This window comes from Salmo salar, chromosome ssa25 (genome assembly GCF_905237065.1).
Source record: "Salmo salar chromosome ssa25, Ssal_v3.1, whole genome shotgun sequence".
Lineage (NCBI taxonomy): Eukaryota > Metazoa > Chordata > Actinopteri > Salmoniformes > Salmonidae > Salmo > Salmo salar.
In genome coordinates this window covers 16,180,065-16,192,708 of record NC_059466.1, presented here as the reverse complement: position 1 = coordinate 16,192,708, position 12,644 = coordinate 16,180,065, and the positions used below count along the sequence as shown (strand labels likewise).

Here is a 12,644-nt window from a genome sequence, read left to right as displayed (position 1 = left end):
TGCCACTAATGTTGGACCTGGCTGGCTGTATGCGGAACTTTATGTCCGCATTACTTTGTTAAGTGGCAATTTACTGAGGAGAATAATAGCCAAGGATTTCTTCTTTGACCTGTATCTCTTTCACTTCTGCATTTCATTAGGTTGTTGATTCAGGTGTATGAAACCCAAATTAGTGACTGTTTTTAATAAAACTTGCTAATATGAGTAATGAAGTAGAGTAAATAATCGTCTCTCTACAGACAGTATGATAGAACTAATACACCGTCCCAAACCGTCAGCACAGTTTCTATATTAGGAATTGATTTCTCCTCTCCTGAAACAGCTTGCACTGGATCACATTCTCCCTTATAGTGATTTCAGATAAAGCAAGCTGCAATCTCGGATGAGGCAGGCATACAGTAGCAGACTAAATTTGTTTGTCCCCATTAAATCAAACTGTCTGCTGGAGTTTGGCTTCTTTTTTGTCAACACTAGGCTACATACATAGACTTTTTTTCACAGCAATTTAATATTTTTAAACAACCAGATCTAACACTAAAATGTATGAACGAAAGCTCCACAGTTGTTAATATCAGTATGAGAGAGAGGAGAGAGCAAAACACAGGGAGAGGGAAAGGGATGGGTAGAGTGAAGGAGGTGGTGGAAGAGACAGACGACTGGAATCAGAAGCGTGATTAATCTGACAACCTTTAGAGCAGTGAAAGGTTGGGAATCCTGAGGGAGCGCTGATGTCTGTAGGCCATGGAGGAGAAGCAGAGTGGAGAAGGGAGGAAAGGCCAGGAGTCAAGTGAGGTATAAATCTACAGGAAGAACATCTCCTCAGGTAAAACCCTTGTGATTGGACAGTCTTCTTGTATATTGACATCAAAGGACAGGGAATGGAAACGGTCACCTCTAACTATAATACAGTGTTTGCTCTGTGGACATGTTCTAGATTGGTTTGAGTAAAGTCAAACTCATTAAGGCGATTTATTGACATGATATTGACAATGACACTTGCATAATAAGCCAAGTTTATACAGATACTCCTGTTCCAATGACATGGATGTTAAACAAGTCACAGGAAGTGTCTGCCCAAAAGCATGACCTGCGATGCATATTGAAGGTTGGATATAATGCTTTTTTTATTATGTCTAAGGGGACAGACTAATATTAATACGTTCACATGATTTAAAGCCCAGACTAGTTTATGCTTGCTTTTGTCAAGCTTTATCGTTTTCTCTGTGATACATCTCTTTAATAAGCGGCGACCTCCTTTGAATAAAGGTATCAGCACAGAGAGTTGTTTGACCCTTGTAACCCTGCTGGGCAGACTGTGAACTTCTGAGGCTCCTGAAAAGCAGCGTCTGATCCTTATTATACCTCAGTGGTCTGATCAGCAAGCTTTCGACGGAGGGAGCAGTAGGTTTGAGGTTTCGCCAGGTCCAAGATGAAATGCAGCGCGCCCCTCTGAAATGACCTCAAGCGCAGTCCGCTGGAATTTGTTGCGTATTCATTTCTATTACATGATGGAGAGCACAAATAGGTGTCGAGCAAGTCTAATCAGCCGCAGAACATAAAGTTAGACTCAGCACACACTACACGTCCCCTTTCTAATTCCAGCAGACCACATCGAGCTAGCAAACAAAGTGATCAAAGCTTTTCTAAAGCGACTGTAAACCAGACATGGCACAATAGCAAGTGAGCAGATTGAGGGAGAACCTCAAGGGGAAGATATCAGAGGCAATTTCTTCAAACAACACTCCATAGTTCTCCCTGACACGAGATCAGTCAGCTTTGGTGCTGAAGTTTCTGGACAAGGTTTGCCTTACTTATTTGCAGGCACACAGTGGTAGACATTTAGTAGCATAGTAGTTTATAGCAAAGTTCTGCACAGTTAGCAGACAGATCTGTAGTTTAGTTCTATCTTCAGGCATCTGCTACAAGATTCTGCCCAGACTTCACTGATTCCAGTTCTAAATCCAATCCAATTTTATTGGTCACATGCACGTGTTTAGCAGATGTTATTGCAGGTGTAGCGAAATGCTTGTAAAGTTGGTTGACATGTGAAGCCAGTTCCCTCACCTCAGTGAAGACCATGTGCTGGGGCTAAATGTATACTTTCCTTTTTAGTAGCATGCAATCATGGAGGGGCTGCGGGCTGGCATCAAGTCGTTGAGGTTAATTACAGGCAATTAAAAGCCAGTTGGCTGTTGAGCTGACACTGGCTTGGATGAATAGTAGTTTACCGTCTGCACAGATGGGTCCCTGTGTGGAGAGATGGGAGAGGAGGTAGAGATGGAGGAGGAAGGGGCAAGTCTCTGTCACTCTTCCTGTGGTGCTGTGCCAGTCTTTGGGAGAGGCTGATGTCCTTCATACTGCTTTTATCCAGCTTGGTTTAAGGAAGAAATCCTAAAAAAGAGAGGTACTGTGTAGGTAAGTCCTCAGCTACTGTAAAGCCGCTATTGTTTCCCAGTAAATAACTCTCTCTCTCTCAAATTCTCGATTGCAATAGCAGAAATTGGAGCATGTTGTGTTGATAGTGATTGGAATTGAAGTTATAGTAGATAGATAAATCTGACATTCTAATCAGATATTCATCAGATTCAGTAAATATGATGTCTTCCTCACGTGCATAGTGCACAGTTTCTATAAAAGTTTAAACATCCATAAACATCCAGAGCCGCATTACTTCCTCTCAGCCTTATTGGAATTAATATGCTCTTAGAGTCCTCTTCCATGTTAATGACCTGTAGTTAGTCTCCACTCCAGTTGGGTCTTGCTGCAGATTCTTAGAGGTAGCATTCTGGAGCTGACTGAGATGCAATATGCTTCACATCCATTATTGATCCATGATTAACTGGGGTTCAGCAGGCCTCTCAACTTAAACACTTTAAGTGGGCTGGAAATTCTTGGCACAGGATGTGTCTCTGTCTGCATCCTGGGGGCTTTACGGAACGACGCCAAATTAAAAAATGTTTTATGTCCTTTAATCATTTTCTGTTTACCCAATCAACACGTAAACAAATCAACAGGGAGAAATCATCAGCATATTAACAAACTCCAATTATTATCTCTGAAGATTCAAGATAGCAACTGCCAGCTCCACTTGTGATTGCGGATAACGGCTATATGAAGTGATTATTAAAACAGGACGATGGGCGGTAGCTCGCTGGGCCGACTCACCCCCCTGTCTAAAGTCCGTCTGTGGCATGCAGGGCCAGTCTCCTTTCTCTCTCGATACTTTGATGCTGATGCGCCGTGACACTGATGGTGCACACGGATGACCTTTGAGCGTGCTGGCGTGCTCAGGCAACACTTGCTGCATGTGTTTGTGTCCCCGATACAGGCTAATGAGGATGTGTCTGTCTGCTGTAGCCGGGGCTGGGCGATCCACTCCAGGAGGAAGAGAAGAGCCAGGATACAGCTGCTGCCAGCGGGGCTCTAATCACAGCTTACTGCCTGAGACACACTGCCAACTCACCACGGGCGGGAGAGAGAGAGGGTGCTCTGCTCTACTCACCACCCACTCACTATACTGCACTCTCCTGCACCCATACATACTGACGCCATGGCACATAGTTACATCATATGGGAGTGATTGGAGCGTTAGGGTATATTTTCTAAAACCTTTTCCTCACAATATTTGATTTAGTGATAATCATGGTAATCATGATTGATCATGTCATTGCTGTTAAGTAATTGATGCATAAGGAACAAACAAGTTTTTGTATTACATACTTTAGTGTCATTTAATAATAATATGCTATTACTGTGAAGATGCCATGTGTTGCCTGGAGACAGAAAAATAGCCATAAATATTGCTCTTCTATGTTGCTAATATTCAGGGGGTCTTAATATGTACAGGGCTTTCAGAAAGTATTCACACTCCTTTACTTTTTACACATTTTGTTGTGTTATAGACTGAATTTAAAATGGATTTAATTGTCATTTTTTTGTTAATGATCCACTCACAATACTCTGTAATGTCAAAGTGTAAAAAAAATTCTACAATGTTTTTTTGTTATTATTAAAAATAAAACACTCATATATCTTGATTAGATAAGTATTCAACCCCCTGAGTCAATACATGTTAGAATCCCCGTTGGCAACAATTACAGCTGTTAATGTTTTGGGGTAAGTTTCTAAGAGCATACCTGGATTGTACAATATAATGCTATTATTCTTTTTAAAATTCTTCAACTTCGGTCGAGTTGGTGGTTGATCATTGCTAGACAGCCATTTTCAAGTCTTGCCATTGATTTTCAAGCAGATTTAAGTAAAAACTGCAACTAGGCCACTCAGGAACATTCAATGTTGTCCTGGTAAGCAACTCCAGTGTATATTTGTCCTTGTGTTTTTGGTTATTGTCCTGCTGGAAGGTGAATTTGTCTCCCAGTGTCTGTTGGAATGCAGACTGAACTTGTTTTTCCTCTAGGACTTTTCCTGTGCTTAGCTCTATTACCTTTATTTTTATCCTATAAAACTCCCTAGTCCTTTTCCAAGACAAGCATACCCATAACATGACGCAGCCATCACCATAGTTGAAAATATGAAGAGTGGTACTTAGTTATGTGTTGTGATGGACTTTCCCCAAACATAACACTTTGTATTCAGGAGTTAATTTCTTTGCCACCTTTTTTTGCAGTTTTACTTTAGTGCCATATTGCAAACAGGATGTATATTCTGGAATATTTGTATTCTGTACAGGCTTCCTTCATATCTCTTTGTCATTTAGGTTAGTATTGTGGAGTAACTACAATGTTGTGTATCCATCTTCAGTTTTCTCCTATCACAGCCATTAAACTTTGTAACTGTTTTAAAATCACCATGGTGAAATCCTTGAGTCTTTCCTTTCTCACCTGCAACTGAGTTAGGAAGGACACGTGTATCTTTATAGTGACTGGGTGTATTGCTACACCATCCAAAGCGTAATTGATCATTTCACCATGCTCAAATAAATATTCAGTGTCTGCTTTTTTATTTTCACCCATCTACTAATAGGTGCCCTTCTTTGTGAGGCATTGGGAAACCTCCCTGGTTTTTGTGGTTGAATCTGTGGTTGAAATTCACTTTTCGACTGAGGGACCTTACAGATGTTTGTGGTACAGAGATGGGGTAGTCATTCAAAAATCATGTTAAACACTATTATTGCACACAGAGTGAGTCCATGCAACTTTTTATGTGTCTTGTTAAGCACATTTTTACTCCTGTACTTATTTAGGCTTTCCATAACAAAGGGGTTGAATACTTATTGACTCAAGACATTCAGCTTTTCATTTGTTATTCATTTGTAAAAAAAAATAATGTAAAAAACAAATTCCACTTTGACATTATGGGGTATTGTGTCTAGATCAGTGACACAAAATAAGTTAAGTGTAGACCATCAACAAAGATTTCTAGATTATTGAATGTTACTTTGTGGTGTATCCTTGCAGACTGTGACTATGGTCATGACAGTGTCGTAATCGCAGCACTCTTATTTTTAAAGTGCAGATTTTACAGAACTGACAAGGGAGAAATATAATTTGTTGTAGAACACAAGGAACAGGACCTCCTCCTCAGAATACCTAAAACAATGACTATACGAGACTGTACCATTGGTTAATAAACTGGGCCATGAGTGTGTGCGTGCGTGTATACCTGCATACGTACAACCCTGCGTGTGTGTGTGTGTGTGTGTGTGTGTGTGTGTGTGTGTGTGTGTGTGTGTGTGTGTGTGTGTGTGTGTGTGTGTGTGTGTGTGTGTGTGTGTGTGTGTGTGTTTATGGAGGACCTGAAAAGCCGAGCAGCTTTGGAATCAGTGTGAAGTCTCAGCGGCACATCCCACTTTATCCGGCCAGTCTGCTCTCCCGGGTCACATCCGAATGCGGCCCCATTAAATATTCACTGGCACTCAGAGGACGTCACCTTAGGGGAGGCCTGCCCAGCCAGCACCCGCCCCAGCCCTTCACTGCTCTCTACCTCAGGCTGCCTTGACATACCGACCTGGAGTTTGGGAGTCTGATGTTTTTCCTTTGAAGTTGTCAGAAAGCCTTGTGGTGATAGAGCAGCTGTGGAATTTGTGTAAATGGACAGCTCTCTTTGCAATGTAAAGTGACGAAAACATTATATGAGGTGTCTTTTCTTATACAGTACCAGTCAAAAGTGTATTTCTTTATTTTTACTATTTTATACATTGTAGAGTAATAGTGAAGACATAGAAACTATGAAATAACACATATGGAATCATGTAGTAACCAAAAAAGTGTTAAACAAATCAAAATATATTTTATATTTGAGATTCTTCAAAGTAGCCACCCTTTTCCTTGATGACAGCTTTGCACACTCTTGGCATTCTCTCAACCAGCCTCATGAGGTAGTCACCTGGAATGCATTTCAATTAACAGGTGACAGTCCATCATTACTTTAAGACATTAAGGTCAGTCAATCTGGAAAATATCAAGAACTTTTAAAGTTTCTTCAAGTGATGTCACAAAAACCATCAAGCGCTATTATGAAACTGGCTCTCATGAGGACTGCCACAGGAAAGGAAGACGCAGAGTTACCTCTACTGCAGAGGATTAGTTCATTAGAGTTACCAGCCTCAGAAATTGCAGCCCAAATAAATGCTTCACAGAGTTCAAGTAACAGACACATTTCAACATCAACTGTTCAGAGGAGATTGTGAATCAGGCCTTCATGGTCGAATTGCTGCAAAGAAACCACTGCTAAAGGGCACCAATAATAAGAAGAGACTTGTTTGGGCCAAGAAACACGAGCAATGGACATTAGACCAGTGGAAATCTGTCATTTGGTCTGATGAGTCCAAATTTGAGATTTTGGGTTCCAACTGCCGTGTCTTTGTGAGACGCAGAGTAGGTGAACGGATGGTTCCCACCATGAAGCATGGAGGAAGAGGTGTGATGGTGTTAGGGTGCCTTGCTGGTGACTATGTCTGTGATTTATTTAGAATTCAAGGCACACTTAACCAACATGTCTACCACAGCAGTCTGCGGTGATAAACCATCCCATCTCATTTGAGCTTAGTGGTACTATCATCTGTTTTTCAACAGGACAATGACACAAAACACACCTCCAGACTGTGTAAAGGCTATTTGACCAAGGAGAGTGATGGAGTGTGGCATCAGATAACCTGGTCTCCACAATCACCTGACCTCAACCCAATTGAGATGGTTTGGGATGAGTTGGACCGCAGAGTGAAGGAAAAGCAGCCAACAAGTGCTCAGCATATGTGGGAACTCCTTCAAGACTGTTGTAAAAGCATTCCCCATGAAGCAAGTTGAGAGAATGCCAAGAGTGTGCAAAGCTGTCATCAAGGCGAAGGGTGGCTACTTATAAGAATCTCAAATATATTTAGATTTTTAAACACTTTTTTGGTTACTACATGATTCCATATGTGTTATTTCATAGTTTTGATGTCTTCACTATTATTCTACATTATATAAAATAGTAAAAATAAAGAAAAACCTGGTAATGAGTAGGTGTGTGTAAACTTTTGACTGGTACTGTATGGTTTGCCATTTGGAGCTGGTTAGTATCGTGTATTATTTTTTTTAAAATGTACCTTTATTTAACTAGGTATCGTGGAATTGTAGTACTGTATATGATTTCTACTGCCTACATACATTTTTATTGAATAGGTTGCAGAGTATGTTCTCAACATCTTTTTGACAATGTTTTCACTCTGTACTACATTGCTTACTGCTATGGATTTTTCCAGCACATTCTCCAATTTTACTGTAGCCTGTACTGAGTTCCTCTCCTTTGAATGTCCTTAAGTTGGCACTGCAGGAAACTGATTAATTGAATTTTTTTAATGTTTAGTGGCTGTCCCTAGGCTTACAATGATTGAGGAGATAGTCCCTCTCTGTAGGAGAGGCAGTGATGTGTATAAAAATAATATCTTTCATTTAACAGCTCTCCTCTCCAAAGTGCTACTGGAATTTCTCCTCTAAAACGTAGAGCTTAGTTTGGTAGACAACTGATGGGTAAAGCACTTGATTAGGACTGCAAAAGACTTCGGTCAAAAATACTTTATCCTCATTCAGATAATCCAGAACATTGAGGAATGGATCCGATATGTTTTATATACATCATTGGTCAACTAGGTTTTTGCTTCAGGTTATTTCTGATGACTAGACATGCTCATGATCAAATAGTACAACCTTAGGTGAGTTGTAAAACACCCATTACTTTGTTGATAGTCCCCTACCATTGACACGATAAATCACTTTTGTGTTCAAGGACAATAGGGAAAAAGACCTCTCTGATAATCTCTCTAAAGTTTCAGTTTTGTAATTAGCATCCAACCTTGAAGTGCGATACACAGTCACAAAAGTCACCATCTGTCAGTACAATGCTGCGTGGGCCTGTGTGATGTTGATGTGTTCGTAGCACTCTGACTGTGTTTGTTTTGGCTGCAGGGACTTCTACTACATCACCATGCTGCGTGACCCCGTCTCCCGCTACCTGAGCGAGTGGAAGCACGTGCAGCGAGGTGCCACCTGGAAGACCTCCCTGCACATGTGTGACGGGCGCTCGCCCACACAGGACGAACTGCCCACCTGCTACAGCGGGGACGACTGGTCGGGCGTCACCCTAACCGAGTTCATGGACTGCCCGTCCAACCTGGCCAACAACCGACAGGTGCGCATGCTGGCCGACCTCAACCTGGTAGGCTGCTACAACCTGTCCTCCATGAACGAGAGCGATCGCAACCACATCCTGCTGGGCAGCGCCATGAACAACCTGAAGAACATGGCCTTCTACGGCCTAACCGAGTTCCAGCGCAAGACGCAGTACCTGTTTGAGCGGACGTTCAGCCTGCGCTTCATCGCCGCCTTCACTCAGATCAACAGCACGCGCGCCGCCAACGTGGACCTGAGCGAGGCCGTGCGCCGCCGCATCGAGGAGCTCAACTATCTGGACGTGCAGCTGTACGAGTACGCCAAGGACCTGTTCCTCCAGCGGTTCCAATACACCCGCCAGCGCGAGCACCAGGCGGAGCGATTGAAGAGGCGCGAGGAACGCCGTTGGCTTCGGGAGCAGAGGGAGCAGAGCAGGGCCTCACTCCCCAGACGCCGGGGGTACGGGGGCGGAGGCGACCTGGCCACGACCACTGAAGACTACACCAGCCAGGTGGCCCGCTGGTGAGGTCATACCCCTGGCCACGCACACAGAGAGAGGTCACTGGTGATCACCTCCAGAATCGTCTCACATGGTACTCTCTCTCTCTCGCTCTCTCTCTCTCTCTCTCTCTCTCTCTGCCTCTGTCAATTTCTCTCTATCGCTCTATCTTTTTCTGTCTACTATCTCTATCTTCATCTCTTTCTCAGCTTCAGTGTGATCCTAGTGCTCTGCTAAAGTTTCTTTCTGGTTATGAAACTGCCAAGTCTGTGAGTCAGTATCACAGAAGCTCTGCCTTGGAGTGCCCTTTGGTGTCTTAAATCTTCAAATGGATGGTTTAATGTATTTATTTGTAATTAATTGTTTTGCTGCTCCTTTGCTTTCCTGCCTCTTAGTCATGGTTATTTATTATCATGTAGATTATGATAACTCTTTAAAAGCAGTAAATGAAGCTTCAAGAAGACACAATCAAAAGACGCTGCTGGTAAATACTTTTTTATTGGGACTCAATGTCAAGGGGTGGATATCAATCCGTTTTTTTGTTGCGACTAGCAGGAATATAGTAGTTCAACAGAAAACAATATAAAAGTGCTGATTCTCGCATGTCATGTGTCCATATTATATTTGAGAAACGGTTTGAGGATGGAGAGTTACTTCCAAAAGAAATGATGAGAGCCAAAGTACACCGACGTAGGAAATATTTGTCTTTGTTTACGTAGCTAATGTTTCCTTAATGGGACCTTGCAAATTGACAACTTCTCAGAAATAAGATGATGTATTTCATTTCATCTTATCGTGGCAGTTTCAATTATATTTCAATTTCCCTCAAACAAATATAGTGTAGTTGTAGTCAGTCAAGATAATGTCAGATGTTTTGATTATGACGCAAAAACGTTTTCTAGGGTGCAATATTCAGTAGAGTTTGTCTACATGCAACACCTTTCAAGTTTCAACTCGGAGGAACTGCTGTTCCCGCTCATCCACTATCTGTGTGTTGGAATGTGAAGTCAATCATAGACTCACAAAGAGAGGATTACCCTGAAGAAAATCAGCCTGATTTCTATTCTGCACTGACCAGACTTACCACATTCAGCTTTCACATTACAAATGGAAAGAACTCCTCAAGGAAGATTTTTCAAAAATGTTAAGCTTGGATTGTTTAAGTTGTCTTCTCCAGAAGGTAGAGATAACCAGTAGGTAAATGCTCTAGGTGAGGACTGAGGAGCCAGGTCAGTGTGGTTGGTGTGTGGACTGACTGTCAATGAGGTGATCAGCATTCGGCCCTCGTGCTCACCCCGTCACACTCCGTGGTTTAACATGTTTGTGGAGCCCACGCCAACGGCATTGTGGGCTGTGAGGGGGGTTCTAATGCTACCAGAATAACAGCCTGAGATGACACGGTAGCAGAATACAGTAGTTTCCTGTAGTAGGAAGGAGATGAAATGTACCATATCTAGTTTCATGTCTGATTGTCTCCCTCAAAATACAGGTAACTTCTGAATGAACATTAAACAAACATGAAAGTATCAAAGGAGATGAATCTAATTGTTAAGGTAGAATTACTTGCAGATGGCTGTGATGATGATATCATGTTAGATTAAATATTGGATTTGCTATTCTGATCTGTTGTTCTGTTATGAACATTTCAACTCTCCAATGGCAATATTTTTTATAAAAATATAAATTTGCTGCTGCTTTCATTTTCACATTTATCCTGTTTTTACAAAAAAAATTCAGAAGATGTAGGTCTGTCTGATCACTGAGCACAGTTTTGGTCCATTAACCTTAACCGATGAGTGTAATCTTTTGCTGTTTAAGTAAGTTTGTATCCAGTTAGTTGATTTACTGTAATGTAATAGTAACCATTATCACAGTTTGGGTTTGTATCCCTAATCCAGATTAGGCCTGCTCTTGGACTAAAAAACCTGCTAAATGGAAAAGCTCTATTGAAAATTATTTTTCATTCAGGAAAATGCAGCATCTGTTTGCAGGAAACAGTTTTTTTTTTTTTTAAGCAATTGTTTAAACTATACAATTATTGGAGTGTGTGTGCCATTATTGTATATTGATCACAAGTTTGCCTGCAATTTCAGTGAGCCAACACACCATGTTTATACATTGCCCCAGCATTTTCAAATCAACATTATGGATACAATACCAAGTTTTATTTATTTTCTTTTATTTTTTTGGGGGGTGGAATGTGCTGTGAAACAATCTCCCTGATGAAAAAAACTGCTTATATATTCATGTACTTGTTATCTGCTCAAACTTACGGTAGTGTGATGTGTATATTGACGCAAAGTCTGGAAAGTCTGAAAAGTCTGAAATGAATATTTCAAACCTATTATCCTTATCAGACCTCAGTGTAAATATAGTGATGAAATCAAGCCTAAAAAGAGAATGTCACACTAGATATTGTACTGCCATCCCCACAGCCCTGTGACATGCCATGTTGTGAAAGAGTGATTTGAATGAACTTCAACTGCCACTCAACTTAAGTGCACATCTTTGAAAAACAGGTAATCTTGCATTTAGGGAGAACTTTCTACATTTATGTATCTGTATGTTCCTGTTCAAATGATTGTGAATGGAAAGGACAGTCTTGATGCCATTTGATGTGTTATACTTTATCAGCAATGTTCTTGTCAGGTCTGCAAAGCTGGGTGAATACTACTTCAGATATTAGAAATAAATGCATTGAACAAACATGAGCCTTTTCTGCCTGGAATCATTGGTATGAAGCCATAGACATTAGGAAAGTTATTCAACGACATTTCACCGCATTCATGAGGTCTTGACCTTTAAAATGCAATGCAAGCACTAGCTTCGTCCGTGTTAGCAAACAGCCCAAATAAACACAGTCCCAGTCAGGTGACCAGGCATCCAACATCTATCTTCATCAGTAGGTTAGTAACTGATGACGCTAAAAGTGTCGAAATTAAACTTGTTTACATGAATTATTAGCATTGGTTGTGTTTGCAAGATTTTGGCCTGTATTTTCTCCATCAATATTTTCATAATCATGCATCATAATGAAGTGTGGTATAGCGGATGTGTTTCACTTCATGTGTGTGTCTGTCTCCTGAGAATTACATTTCAATAAGATATATTATATGCATTGTATAACACCAACATTAGACAGAAAGGAGAGGACCATTGAGAAGAACACTACTTGTTAAAGGAAATATTCAAGATCCTTTCCTGTTGCTATAGTGAGATTATTACTAAGGGAGAACTAAGGGAACAAGGGAGAATAATTCAGAATGTTCTGGTCCAGAAATAGCAGTTTATATATACAGGTATATGCACTGTACAATCATCAGTCTCTTTCATTTGCTGTTATTCAGCAGTGACAAGGTAAGGAAATATTGGTCTGCTTATAAGACACTGATTGGACTATTACCTGCCTAATACAAGCTTCTCTCTATGCAGGAAATTGCCCTGACTCTCAACATAGTGCAGTTAATAAGTTGAATGAATGAAGACTCATCTTCTTTCAAAAACCTCATTCATTTTATTGCAAAAAAAGTGGAACC

General features: G+C 41.0%; 1 protein-coding gene across 1 annotated transcript in view; it reads left to right on the top strand.

The window, feature by feature from the left end:
• hs6st3b (heparan sulfate 6-O-sulfotransferase 3b) overlaps window positions 1-11,296 on the top strand; it is a 104,788-nt gene extending 93,492 nt beyond the window's left edge. Inside the window, exon 2 of the mRNA XM_014173382.2 lies at window positions 8,406-11,296. Within this exon, the coding sequence (XP_014028857.2) occupies window positions 8,406-9,135 (730 nt within the window). The 3' untranslated portion in view covers window positions 9,136-11,296. The remainder of the gene's footprint in view (window positions 1-8,405) is intronic.
• Window positions 11,297-12,644: the final 1,348 nt, after the last annotated feature.